The 13,249-nt window shown below is 44.0% G+C and overlaps 2 protein-coding genes across 4 annotated transcripts; one reads left to right on the plus strand and one right to left on the minus strand.

Moving 5' to 3' along the window:
- The first annotated feature begins 236 nt into the window (after positions 1 to 236).
- On the plus strand, positions 237 to 5,624 carry LOC135934239 (WD repeat-containing protein 44). The gene is made up of 13 exons (XM_065475823.1): positions 237 to 430; positions 913 to 1,009; positions 1,079 to 1,159; positions 1,304 to 1,372; positions 1,431 to 1,713; positions 2,198 to 2,754; positions 3,113 to 3,360; positions 3,425 to 3,635; positions 3,930 to 4,370; positions 4,432 to 4,725; positions 4,779 to 4,894; positions 4,947 to 5,074; positions 5,213 to 5,624. The coding sequence occupies exons 1-13, from the start codon at positions 354 to 356 to the stop codon at positions 5,470 to 5,472; spliced, it is 2,862 nt and encodes a 953-aa protein (XP_065331895.1). The 5' UTR covers positions 237 to 353; the 3' UTR covers positions 5,473 to 5,624.
- A 249-nt stretch (positions 5,625 to 5,873) lies between these two features.
- LOC135934247 (transcription cofactor vestigial-like protein 4) lies at positions 5,874 to 13,169 on the minus strand. 3 transcript variants are annotated; one of them, XM_065475844.1, is made up of 5 exons: positions 12,983 to 13,169; positions 12,578 to 12,828; positions 12,134 to 12,211; positions 6,360 to 6,749; positions 5,874 to 6,272 (listed from the first exon to the last, which is right to left on the minus strand). In XM_065475844.1, the coding sequence occupies exons 2-5, from the start codon at positions 12,618 to 12,620 to the stop codon at positions 6,121 to 6,123; spliced, it is 663 nt and encodes a 220-aa protein (XP_065331916.1). In that variant the 5' UTR covers positions 12,621 to 12,828; positions 12,983 to 13,169; the 3' UTR covers positions 5,874 to 6,120. The 3 variants fall into 3 exon arrangements, with proteins under 3 accessions (XP_065331916.1, XP_065331917.1, XP_065331918.1); XM_065475845.1 differs by lacking the exon at positions 12,578 to 12,828 and having other exon boundaries at positions 12,983 to 13,165; XM_065475846.1 differs by lacking the exons at positions 12,134 to 12,211; positions 12,578 to 12,828; positions 12,983 to 13,169 and adding an exon at positions 8,504 to 8,750.
- Between the last annotated feature and the right edge of the window lie 80 nt (positions 13,170 to 13,249).

Below are 13,249 nucleotides of genomic sequence, written 5' to 3' on the forward strand. Positions count from 1 at the left end.
TATATTATTTCTCTTGGGTTGGTTTCCCTGTTTTTATTACGCATCGCGGGAAATAAGTTTAAATCATTAGAAACGAGATGACTCTCACTCAATTGTAGTTAATTTAATTGAGTTTACCATTCAATTAGTACAGTAGATAGAAAGATGGTGTGAAACCAATGAAAAAGGCTCAAAAAGGGAATATTTTAAAATTTAACTTCATGATGTTGGTAGCGCCCCATCGCAACCCGAAGTTCGACCTTGCGATTGGCCAGCATATTGAATTTCAAGATGGATCCTTTCTTACATTTCTTGTCTTTGTGAGACCTGTCAGATTTCAACTAGGTGTCGGCATGGAGTAGACTGTGGACACGATGGCCGACGCCTCGTCCAACAGCGACTCGGAGGAATTCTTTGATGCAGAGGACAACACTCCTCACCGCAGCAGCAGGTGCTGTTTTTCGTTTTAAATGCGTGCAATCTTGCATTTTCTCTATCACCTGTCTCCACCCACTGGCAAGAAACCAACAGGGGAAAATTATTTTTCCTTGATGATTCAACATCACTTTTATTATTTTATATGATTTGAAAAAATTCGCCAACAAATTTTTTAGCATCCTCCACTCTTTATTTAGCCTGACAATTTATCAGCAGAATATTCAAGTGACAAACTTCACTAATGTAATTATTATTGTCCTTGAATAATTGCAAATTACTTTTTTACGCACAAACATAATAGATACAGGACCACGTCTATTATTTGAAATTAGGCATATTATTATTATTATTGGAGCTTGCATTATATTGCCAAGTAAAGTAGCAACTTTTTGTGCTCACAGAATGGACAAACCATTTTGAAATAATCTCCAATGACTTAATACATTTGAAAGCCTTATCAAAACTTTTATTGAGATGATTATCTTTTGTGTGTAGGAGAAGTCGGGCGAGCCTCAACAAGCAACAGGCCGCGTCAGCTGCTGCAGCGCTTGATGCAGCAAGTGCCAAATCAGCGCCCACTGAAGAGGAAACTGTAAGTATTTTCAACTAAGCCTAATAATTTCTGTCAATAAAGCTGTATATGTATTTTTTAAACTTTCAGCCAGCGCAGTTGCTTGAAGTGAGTAAGGCCAATGTGCCAGGTTCAGAGGACTCGACACCTTCTGACGTGCCTGATGGAACTGTGAGCAAAGTTTTAAAATTTTTATGCTGCTCAAAACCTGATTTAATCTGGAAACCATTATTTATTATTTTTTCTTAAATATTTACTTAGCATTGTGCAAGATAAATAGCATTCCTTATCAAATAATACATTTTAATATTTCAGAGCTCAAGAAAAGAGCTGTTGACGCTTCCTATTGCTCCAGCTACAGTCGGAGACAAAGAGGATGAGATTGTATGACCAGCGTAACACTGTTTGGAGACAGTTCATAATATCATATCGATCCTTTTAGAAATCCAAGCTGGAGGAAACCGAGACCCGGCGAAGACGAGTTCAGGAGCTGCGCCAGCGCCTCACAACTGATGAGGACTTGCAGGCCACAGCGGCTGCAGGCTCTCCCCAGGGCTCTGGCGCTTCATCTGTTGACAACATGTACCTGACAGGAAGGGCGTCAGTCCAGTCTGCCCCATCCACTTCTCACCCCTTCCGAATCATTGATACCACAGATTCGGTCAGTCTGAGCTCTATCGGTCGTGGCGGCCTCCTCCTCTCTCAATTTAAAGCTGACTCTATCCGTGAGTATTTTTTCAAATGCATAATATAATGCCGTTTTTGTTTATGGAGTAAAACTAAATGTGTATCAAATCAATTCTAGATGTTACAAATTAGTTAAAATTTAACCAAAGAAAAAGTATACCCGCAATGAGTCATGTTTTATGGGTTTTATGAAAGACAAGAAAATTATTATCTATGGAACAACTTGTCGTCAAATCTGTGTGCGAACAAATCTGTGTATTCAAACAAATAGTTGATATTGATTACAGAATTCATTCAGTATTGACTGATTATTTTCCCTCTGTTACCAAAACAAAACAAATAAGATATTTTTTTTGTTCTGAATGTGGGGTTGAATGGGGCACAGTTGCTCCGCTGGTCCGCAGTAAAATACTTTTGAATCTAATTTTTGAGGGACCATATTTTCTGTCGGCAAAATTATACAGATACCACTGTCCACATGTTTTGAAGTATGCTAACTTTAAAATGACATTGTCTTTTTAGCTGTGGTGATGTCGATGGGTTCATCTCAGGGTCTCCAGGAGCCAGATGTGATCGCCAGCACAAAAGGAGCGGTGCCTGTGGCGCCTCCTCGCCGCAAGAAACGCCAGCCGAAGCCACCAAGTGCCGTAAGACCGAGCGAGGAGCAGGTGAAGGAGGCCGGATCTCCACCACTGCCCTCGCCGGCCAGTACGCTGGCCACCCTTGCGGAGGAATGGGAGCGCAGCCTGGACCTGAAGGCAGCGGTCAAGGGCCAGTACGTGGTCAAGCCACAAGACACGGCCACTTCCAGAGCTGAGCCGTCCCCACCGCCCTCCTCACCTGCGTCGCCACTCGCAACCACCGCATCTGCAGCCTCCGCCGCCGCGTCCTCAACCGCCCCCATGCCGCCCCACTCGTCCTCTTGCTCCTCGGGCTTCAGTTCCGCTTGCTCCAGCCTTCCTAGATCAGCACGTCCCAGTCCCAGGAACTCCAAGGAGAGAAATGGCGTTGCTGGCATCAAGGCTGAGGATCTTGGCGTCAGGACAAGGACTGACTCTGGCAAACAGCTTACTGACTTGGTAAATTAATTTTAAAAGTTGTATTTGAGAGATATTTCTCAATCAAATTCAAGGTCGATTATGAGCATAATGACAATTTTTGCTATTATTGGCAACGTGAAACCTTGTGTCATGCTTCCTAGCTGCCAAATTAAACTATAGATTTTAACATATTAAAGAAACAAATAAAAATTAGGTTTCTTGTGACTAACTAAATTGTCTGACCTATTACATACATCATCACTTGAGAACAAATTAAATTTGAGTAATCCTTCTATGTAGCACAAATAAATGGATGCACTTTGTGACTTAATCTTCCAACAGTTTCAACTACTATGAACTGAAGCCGACTTTGAAATTAACAGCAAATTATTTCCAGGAAATACTTGAACAAGTGACGGTGCTGAACTTAGACACGGGCGAACGGGTGCCACTCTCTATCGCCGAAGACAAGCTACCTCAGTGCATCAACCCACTGTCTCTGCACATTATGCGCTTGACCTCAGAATATGTCAGCAATTCGAGTTTGGAAAAGGAGCGCGAGAGCGATGAAGAAAGCATCATGAGTGAACGGCCGCAGACACAGGCTGACGACACTGAGAGCATCAATATCCCTGTGAAAAAGAGGCACGCCCAGATAATCCACTTAAGTCACTATCTAAACGTTGAGCTCGTGTTATTTCCATTTCAGGAGCCAATTCCGCAGATTGATTGGCCAGTCGGTCAGAAAAACCATTGACAAAGCGAAGCACCTGGCCCATGAAGTGCGAATGCATGGTTCAGCGAGCAACTCTAGTAAAGAGGCGCTCAAGGAGCCGGACGAAGAGGAGGCCGCCACTAAGATAAAGTTGCGCGCAGGACACAAGGGTCCCTATGAGTTTGACTGCGTTAAACAGCTACAGGTAATCAATACCTACCACCAAAGAACTATCACAAAGCTACAAATTCTGACTAAGTTCTTCTTTGCTCATTGTCATCTTTAAGATATTTGTATTAAATATAAATTAAAAAAAAACGAAGATTGCCGTGATGAAACTTGGTGAATTTAACTCTAAATATATTAAAAGATTTTAGTCAATTTATTCAGTGGATCAATTGAATAGTACTATAATATTAAAATCAAATTTCTGGGTTTAAATTATTCTTCATAGTCTTTCCTAAGTTGACTAGTTTCAAATACCGCTACATGTTTTCAGGACATGTCCAACGCCCATTCAGGGCCTATTTGGTGCGTCCGGTTCTCCGTGTGCGGCCGGCTTTTGGCGACCGCTGGCCAGGACCGTGTGCTGCGGGTGTGGGTTCTGCGCGAAGCACTTGCCTATTTCTCCGACATGTGCACTAAGTACAGCCACCCAAAGAGTTCTCCTACTCCGTCGCAAGAGTCTTTGCAGGCGGCGACGGCCCTTGAGGAGCCTAAATTTTCAGTAGATGACGGCCTGGGCCCGTTCGTGGCTCGACCATTCGTGTCGTATGTTGGTCACACGTCTGACCTGCTTGACGTCTCCTGGTCCAAGAATTACTTTGTACTCAGCTCCTCCATGGACAAGACTGTCCGGCTGTGGCACATATCCAGACAAGAGTGCCTCTGTTGCTTTCAGCACATAGATTTCGTCACCGCCATTGTCTTTCACCCAAGGGTGAGTTAAGTTATTACAAATTCTGCTCATTTAATTTTGACAAAACTTTTCGCTTTATCAGGATGATAGGTATTTCCTGTCTGGCTCGCTGGACGGAAAACTAAGGCTGTGGAACATCCCTGACAAGAAGGTGGCTGTGTGGACGGAAGTTGAGGGCCCAATCAAGTTGGTTACGGCCGCCAACTTCTGCCAGAATGGAAAATTTGCTGTGATTGGCACTTATGATGGTCGTTGTGTCTTTTACACCACAGAGAACCTCAAGTACCATACACAGATCCACGTTCGCTCCTCAAGAGGCAGGAATAGTCAGGGCAGGAAGATAACTGGGATTGAGCCCATGCCTGGGGAGGATAAGGTGAGAAAAATAATCATGGATCCACATTGATAATCATTGTGATGAAACTTTAGATCTTAGTGTCCAGTAATGACAGTAGGATCCGACTCTACGACCTGAGGGACCTGAACCTTTCTTGTAAATACAAAGGCTATGTCAATATTAGTAGCCAAATCAGCGCAAGCTTTAGGTATTTAACTGCATTTTGAGTATTTAAAGAATCTATTAATATATCTGCGTAGTCATGATGGAAAATACATCACAAGTGGATCTGAAAACCAAGTCATATACATCTGGAGGACCTACCATGAACAAGCCAAGTTCACGTCAGCTCGCCGGGACAGGAACAGTTTTTGGGAAGGCATTAAAGGTTTGAATATTCTAGATTGTCCAATTTGATTTTGGCATTATGAAACCTTAAGAAATCCTCACTAAATTTACTGCTCATTTTCTGAAATATTAAAATATGTCTCTTAAAAGGCATGCACTAATTCAGTTAATTTTGCAGCGCACAACGCAATGGTGACATGCTCTGTATTTGCGCCTCATCCAGCCTCCATCATTCGTCAACTGGAGGCGACGGCGTCGCTCAACCTGCTAGGAGCAGCCGCTTCTGGGACACTGCAGGCTTCAACAACGCCGGAGGCTGGCGGTCCCAGCGGCGAGGGCTACATCCTCATATCGGCTGACTTTAACGGATGCCTCAAGGTGTTCCTTAACAGGCCCAAAGCCAAGCACAGTTCGCTGCCGGCCTCCGCGATGGCTTGAACCACCCAGACCCAACATCACTCCCCCTACAAGTGCGTTGTTGACTATTCTTATAGCCCAGTGTTATCGGTGTAATCCTTTTAATAAAAGCCATATCAAGCATGAAACAAATTTTTGACTCAATACCGTGGACTGTGCTGTTATCTCAATAATTTGTATACATGAAAACAACATAGAATTTGGATTGTAGACATTCCTATTCTGTTGATAAAGCAATTTAAGGAATGCGCCTGTTCATCAACTTGTCTTTGGCCATATATTTCCTTCAGCTGATTTCACAAGAAAATCCGTTTATCTTTAACTATAGTTATATCTTTATCCCAGAATAGATATAAGAAAGCTGCTTTAATTTATTGGTTACAAGAGAACAGGGTAGGATGGATTAAAATTTTCTCTTTTTAATATTTACCATCTGTTTAATAATGTCATTTGATAATAACTTAACACTTGTGACTAAGAATACAAGATAAAATAAAATAAATACACAAATCTAGAAAAAGAGGAGCCAGAGTCAGCTCCTCTCTTTAAAATATAACTTCATTTCTCACACTCTCACTATGACGACATTGTCTAGATATTGATTAATTATTTACATGTGCACTAGTGTCCAAACTCACTGAATAGGTCATCTCATGCTTTGTCAATTGCTTAAACAGCTGCTGAGACGACGGAGGGCGATGCCGGAGGCGTTGAAGATGCTGACGAAGGCGTTGATGACGAGCTTTTGTCTTCGTTGTCCTTCTTTGAAGCCTGCAATTGGTGCCACGTTTCTCCCAATGCCTTTGCAAAGTGGTCATCCACTAAAATGAAAAAAAAAAGGAATGAGTTTCTGATCTAAGTAACACATTTGGAAAGTCGCTTCAGTTCTAAAATCAGCAGCATAGTACCTGTGAGCGGCGTGAATGTGGCATCGTCTGAGGGATCAAATGGGGTTTTGTTGGGAGAAGGGGTGCGTTTGTTGAGGGCGGCGGAGGCGGCACTGGAAGCGGCTGGGCCTGTGTGCGCGGAGGGTGGGAAGATGGCGAGGTAGTCTTGGCCGAGTGAGCGCCGGAAGTGCTCATCGATGACTGGGTCGCTGTCGCTGGGCCCTCCACGTTGCCCCGCATTGGACGCCGCCTCATCTGAGCCCCGTCGGCCCCGTGTGCTCATGTCTAGTGGACTGTCGTCGTCGTTGTTGTTTGCAAGCATCGGCCGCGGCGCCCGTGCCGTCGGGCATGGTCGACGCTCACGGCGCCACCGCGCTGACGGCTGCACCTCCTTTCCAAGAGAGTCGCCTTCTGAGGACAACACAGATTTCGGAATGAGGAACATGTTTGCAATATTTCCAGGAATAATTACGTAATATTATCATTTTGTCCATAAAATGCAAAATCAATTCTCGTGTTATTATTAGTAATAAGCTGACCTTTCATTATCTAATTATTTGGAAAGTTTAGGCATACGTATTGACAGTAATTTTAGCTTCTCTTCACTTGGTAACAAAATCCGGTTACTTTTCTTTTTATCTATTCCTTACTCAATTTTAGTCTAAATGCAAAGAAATTTGTTAAGTTAATGGCTGCAACATCTTTTCCTTCGAGTTATCAGTTCAAATAGTTATTAAACTCAAGCACACAAGTAATAGATCGGTTCCCAGCGCTTGAAGGTGCCGCAAAAGAAATGAAGCGATTAGGAGCGGTGCTGTTTTTTGTCTCGGTTTTTAATGTGTGTGTGGTGTGCTGCGCGGGGCTGCCGACTTTGGTTCGCCCGCGGCTATCGTTCGCCTCTCCCCAGCTTGTAATCACGCGCGCGTCATTATTTTCCTTCACTGTTGGTCTGAACGAGATTTCTCGGTTGGGACACGAAGGCGCCGCCGCTCATCTCTCAGGTAGCCCATGAAGAAAGAAGGGGAGGAAATTGAGTGGAGCGTCTGTCCGTTCCTCCGTCCGTCGGGCAGCGAGGTCAGAAAAAGGCTTTCCTAATTAAAAACGCGCCGTGGGAACAAATCAGTGCCTCTACGAGCGGCGCCGTGCCCACTTTTAAAACAATTTACCAAAAGCCGCCAACAAAGGATTATTCGAAATGCGCAGGACGATTTGTTTAGCAAACAGATTACTACGGAAAAACGATTTAATTTGATCAAAGAGAACATTTCATTAATGAGGATTTTTATTATTTTATTTTCGAAATCTGTGCACCAATTTTATCATGAAGAAAGGAAATTTTATATACCCGATCGACAGATTAATTGAACATTCGTGAGAAAGATATAAAGTTAAATTTCAGCATTTAATTAAATGGGGTGAATTTTTTTATGATCAAAAATTCAAAACGAACTCTTAATATTTCAAGTTCGAGAAGGTAAAAATAGTTTAGGATGACGGATACTCGACAGAATGGCTGAACACAATTTACTTTTAAGTCCCGAGACTGCTAAGATATTAAATAATGTAGAATAGGTAAAAAAAAATATAGCGGCTGTGATGCGAAAAAAGACGGTGGGTGATGGGCTGAGATTTGAAAAGGCTGTGAATGGCCGGGGGGTGGGGGAGCTTGGTCTCTCGGCCGCTCGACCTTGAACCTGGCTGGGAAGGTCTTTTTACGTTTTCATTCAGAGATCGGGCTGTAGCGGCGAGGAGGAGAGAGAAAGAGAGAGAGAAGATTCGGTTTCCCCTCCTTCGTGCCCCTGGTTCCATTCAAGCCACGCAAGAGAGCAAAAAGTCGAGATGCCCAAGAAGATGAACGCATCAGGTGGAGGAGACAAAAAGGTGGCCGACAGATAGGCGGACGACGCACCGGATGTCGTCATCCTCCGTGCGAAATAAAAAACAACAATGGAGAAATGTGGCCGACGCGAATTTCAATCAATTGGGATGCTGCTGGGTGACGAGCCAAGTCGCGTACACACAAACAAAAATAATTCTATATCCGTCCCATTCATGCTGACAACCTGCGCGGAATCTTTGCGATTCGGTGCAAAAAAAATACGGTCAGAGAGTGAGAAAAAACGGGTCCGTCGCAGCGAGGGTGAAGGGAAAGGGGAAAAGCTCACCGGAGCACTGCACCCAGGGCTGCCAGAACATGGACGCAGGAGTGCGGAGGGCCACTTGCATCATGATCGCGCGCCAGACTCCAACTGAACTCGCAGCTAGCGGAGGGCCAGGTAGGCAGCAGCCAGGGCAGGGAGCGGACGAGGTGGGCCCAACCCAAGCCGAAGCTACCTGCGGACTCGACTGGCTGGCGGCGACGCTCAAACCAAGGCAGGTAGCTACCTGCCAGCCCCCGACGCCTCACTCGCTGCTTCCTTCCAGCCGGGCGCCGGGCCCGAGGAAAAGGCTCGCGTTTTTTGCCCAAAGACACACAACACCGACATCAACAGGTGCTTCCCGTCGCCCTCCAGCGACGATCGCACCCATTCAGCAAAATCAGCGGCTACTCCACGCAGGCAACCAATGCGTAAACGCAGGAACTTCACACTCAAGGAGTGGAATGCCGAGCTTGGCAGTAATTGCAGCAAAATTCCAATCCGAATTACCGCGCATACCGACCCTGTGGGGAGTTCAGAGAAGGATAAACTTTCAGTAAATTGAATATGTATTATGATCATTCAATTAAGATTAAAAAATGAATTATCTGACTGGTAACAGATTTGTTTTTGTGATTTGATATAGTAGGGATAGTGTTTTTGTACAAAATATTTCTAAACTAACATTTTTTATGCTTGTCATCGTCGAGTTAAAGAAATATGCGAAGAAATTTTTAAAAAATTCAACAATTATAATTTTAATGGTTTACATCCAAGCAGAAATTAAAATACCTCGAGATTTTTCCTTGGAAAAATTGCTCAAGAATTTCGATTTTATGGTGACGCTAAACAAACAAACTAAAAAAAGGAAGGACCCGAGAGTAGAAATTCCGCGATTCCAGCGGCGCAGGAGCCTTAGATATATGCCGCCGAAAAAAACGAATTTCGAAACTAACTGCTCAAGGGAAAAATAATCAGGAGAAAATTCGAATTCGAGATCCAGTGGCGCGATAACAGAGACAAAAATATTCAAATTTTTGGCATATTCCACCGGCGGCTTGCTGCCTACTGAATCCAAGAGAGCAGAACTGATGTTATCTCCTCCGTTTTATTGGCCGCGAATACCAAACGAGCAAAGGTGAATCGCGCGAGGTGCCCCGAGCAGCAGTGGCGGCCAGCCTCGGGGCCTTCTCTCGCTTCTCCGCCGATTCCCAGAAGAAATGCGATCACGAGAGTTGTCGTGACTGCCAGGGTCCATGAAGTAGAGGCAGCCTCATGAATGAACATCATTGAGCCAACACGCGAATATCTCGCGAAGAAAACAGCAACCCAGAATGAGCAGCAACAATTCCCAAGTTTCCCTAAACGACTTCTACTATTAATTACGTGTTCGCAAGACTTTTCAAACATGAAAATCTAAGAAGTGATTCAAATTATTTTAGATATATTATGCTCAAGGTCAAACCCGAAATTTTTTTATTTCATTTTGTTCTGTGCTTCTTGTACATACGCCCTGACCCGGTCTTGCGCCGTGAAACGTAAAAGACTCGATGTGTTGCCTTTAAAAGTGAGCTCCCTGTTATTATTCAAACAAGCACTATGCGTGCACTGGATAAGAGCGTTACCTATCAATGGCATATGAAAAAAATCCCTGCGTGGTAATATATTTATTTAGGTGTCTTATATTCATTGTTAAAGCAAGGTAAAAGACGGAAGAAACAGAAGCCAAGAACAAGACTGTCCTCAGGGCGCGATGAAGTAGGCCGAATCGCAGGGATATCGAAAAGGAGTTAGACAAATGAATTAACTAAGTGCGGGAAGCTAAGGAGAAATTAAAAGCAAAGTTAACAAAAGTTTACCATCGGCTTGCTAGGTATGATTTACTTCTCGTTGAAGACAAAGAATCAAAATTTGATTTAATGCTCCATGGGTCAAAGTGATACCGATTTACCGCACAGGAAAAAGAACTATCGATGAGGAGCAACATCTGCTTGGAAGGGAAGAAATCAGACCCAAAAATTCAAATTTTGTCATTGCAAGCACGAATGAATTGCAAAATAACTTATTGCGCAATTCTAATTGTCACTGTTCCACTGCTTGCCACATCAAATAAGTGTTTAGTCTTATAGAACATGCATCGACTTCCCTTGATTTTATGAGAAACATTCAATTTCCATTAAGAGATCTAATGTGTTCATACTGTTCATGATGGCACCTTCAATAAAGCAAAACAATTGTTGAACTAAGTAACTGTCGATTGCATTATAATAATTACATTCACTGCACGCGTTATACTTGTTAAATAACAGAGCAACACTCATTTGCAATTGTTCGCAAAACATCTGCAATGGTCTTGAACTTTTTAACATAAAAGACCAGGTCTGGGGCGTACAAGAAGCGAAGAAAAAAATATATTTTGGGCCTTGAACATTCAAGACCCGGTCTTGTACGTTTTTTGGTCTTATATTAAAATGTATATCTTGAATAATCAATTGAATATCCTTATTTATTTAGCTATTTAGTTTTTATAATTATATCCCCAATTTTTTAGGTAGAAAAATATTATTTATTTTCGACAGCAGCTCAAAACAAAATTTATTACTCAATTACTAATTACACTAATATTTCCAAACAAAGATATTATTTGTTTTTCATCTGCTGATTGATCGAAATGGAAAAACAGCATTAATAGAAGTGATTTACAATTTAACTAAATGTCAGGATTCGGAATGTTAATTGACCAGCTGGAATTCGCCAAGCCGGCGTTTCCTTCGTTTTGAAACAAGAACACCTGAATGGGCAAGAACGATTTTCCACTTGCGACAGAACGAAAAACGCACGAGTCGCGAATTTTTTAGGCAACCAAAGGAATTGGAGCAGGATATTAGTCCATTCACTAGAATTCCGCACAACCTGCTTTTGTCACATTTTTATTTCGTAGTATTTCCTACATCCGGTGAGCTGTCAACATCGCTTGTAACATGTCAATTCTGAAAGTTTGAAAACATTCCGTCAATCTGAGCAATAACAGAAGCTCGAATTTAATTTTCTGAAATAATGTTTATTCTTGGATGAGCCCATGATCGGAAAATTTCCAGTCTTGATGTTAATTTTATTTACTGAAATCTCTTTCTCTTTATCTTCCTTCACTGACAGAGAGACGCAACGACGATAAACAGCAGAAAGAGTTAAGACTGTTCAGAGCACCAAAAGAAGCTGCCTGGAGAAGAACGGGGCAGCAGAGGCCCCCTGTGCGTGGCAATGCGAACCTCCCGTGTGTTCAGTACCGTGGGCAACCCGAAAGCCGCGCACTGCATTCCGCCGCGAGTGCATCGTCCGGCCGTCGGGGGGCCGCCTTTGCGCGGCCGCCCCGCCAACGGACAGGCGGCCAACGCTCCCCCGATCGATCCCGGCCGGTCGACTCGTCGTCATGGCAACCGCCCCTCCTACACCGGCACCACCCCTGGCGCACCCCCGCAAAACCCTTTCCGGCCATCATTATGATTAACTCGAAATCGAAAACGAATTCTTTAATTTTATCAAGCCGAATTATCTCGCCGCGGCCTGCTTCTGTTTCCCTTATCAGCAGTAGTAAGGATTAAAGCGATAATAAATGATCAAATAAATATAAATAATATACATAGTGGGAATACTCACTCGCGACGCCCAGCTGCACCATAGTGGCAGCTCTTGATAGTACCTCCAAGGGCGACTCTACCACCGAGTTGTCCATTTCTGCAATACAGAGCGAAAATTGAAGCAGTAATAAAGGAGACGTTCATTCGTGGATTTTAAAAAGAGGATTTTCGCCTGGCTGATTTCCTTGCACACGCGTTTGAAATTAGGCAGAAACATGACATTACTTTGGTAACTGCGTTTCAAGACAATTAAACGTAATGTTTAATTTATGGAAAATCACACACCGGAATGACCATTTCTATCAAAGACCCTGACGTAGCCGCGACCGCGAGTGTAGGTTGACGGAGTGCATTTAAATTCCTCGGGCGCACGGGTGCATACCGAGCGAGCCAGTCAGTCACGGTTTGATTTTCTCTGTCTAGGTGCCGAAAAACAGAATCAACCAAACTGTCGGGAACTCACCTTGACGAATGTGTTGTTTCAATTTTTGCGAAAGTGTTTTCATAATAAAAGTACTGTCTTGAACTGTGAGCACTGTTTTTAGTGACTGTTGTTATCAGTGCAGAGGAAGTGGAGGTAGGAAAAGAAACTGCACGGGCGATAAAAAGGGGCCGATGGCCGAAAAGCGATCAAGTGGTCGCGCGCCCGAATTCCTTTGCGTGAACCATCGACGAGAAAGCACCAAGATTCCGTGTCACGAGTCCCCCTGTCCTCTGGAATGTCAATGGGTGAGATGGGTATGAGAGCGGCGTTCGACTCTCGTTCAACTCGACGTGTCTGTGTCCTCCTGCGACATGCATCGGGACGGGGAGCAAAACACAAGGGCGGCCGAACTACCCAGGATCCAGTCTCAGGCTCTCGACTCACCTGTCCGGCTGTGGAGCGTTGGCTCGGGTGTCGGTGAGGTATCGATCGGCGGGCGGCTTGCAGGTCTCCTCACAGATTTCCGCACATCCCGTCACTCTCTCACTCGCTCGCTGCCGCTGCTGGAATTCGAGCTATGGCAAAAATGCGGACTATCGAAGCCTGCCCGGCCGAGGCGGCCGACCTCCTTACTGATCGATGCTGCTGCCATCTGACGTAAGGAATGCACACCTCCAGGCGACCTGCTTTCACCGCGCTAAATTTAAACAA

This window comes from Cloeon dipterum, chromosome 1 (assembly GCF_949628265.1).
Source record: "Cloeon dipterum chromosome 1, ieCloDipt1.1, whole genome shotgun sequence".
In the NCBI taxonomy this organism is placed as follows: Eukaryota; Metazoa; Arthropoda; class Insecta; order Ephemeroptera; family Baetidae; genus Cloeon; species Cloeon dipterum.

Coding starts and splice junctions, on each gene's coding strand:
- LOC135934239 (XM_065475823.1), top strand. CDS start 354: ATGGCCGACGCCTCGTCCAACAGCGACTCGGAGGAATTCTTTGATGCA. Junction 1,160..1,303: donor CTGACGTGCCTGATGGAACT/GTGAGCAAAGTT, acceptor TTAATATTTCAG/AGCTCAAGAAAAGAGCTGTT. Junction 3,361..3,424: donor AATATCCCTGTGAAAAAGAG/GCACGCCCAGAT, acceptor TTTCCATTTCAG/GAGCCAATTCCGCAGATTGA.
- LOC135934247 (XM_065475844.1), bottom strand. CDS start 12,620: ATGAAAACACTTTCGCAAAAATTGAAACAACACATTCGTCAAG. Junction 6,750..12,133: donor GGTGCAGCTGGGCGTCGCGA/GTGAGTATTCCC, acceptor TGTTGTCCTCAG/AAGGCGACTCTCTTGGAAAG. Junction 6,273..6,359: donor CACATTCACGCCGCTCACAG/GTACTATGCTGC, acceptor TTTTCATTTTAG/TGGATGACCACTTTGCAAAG.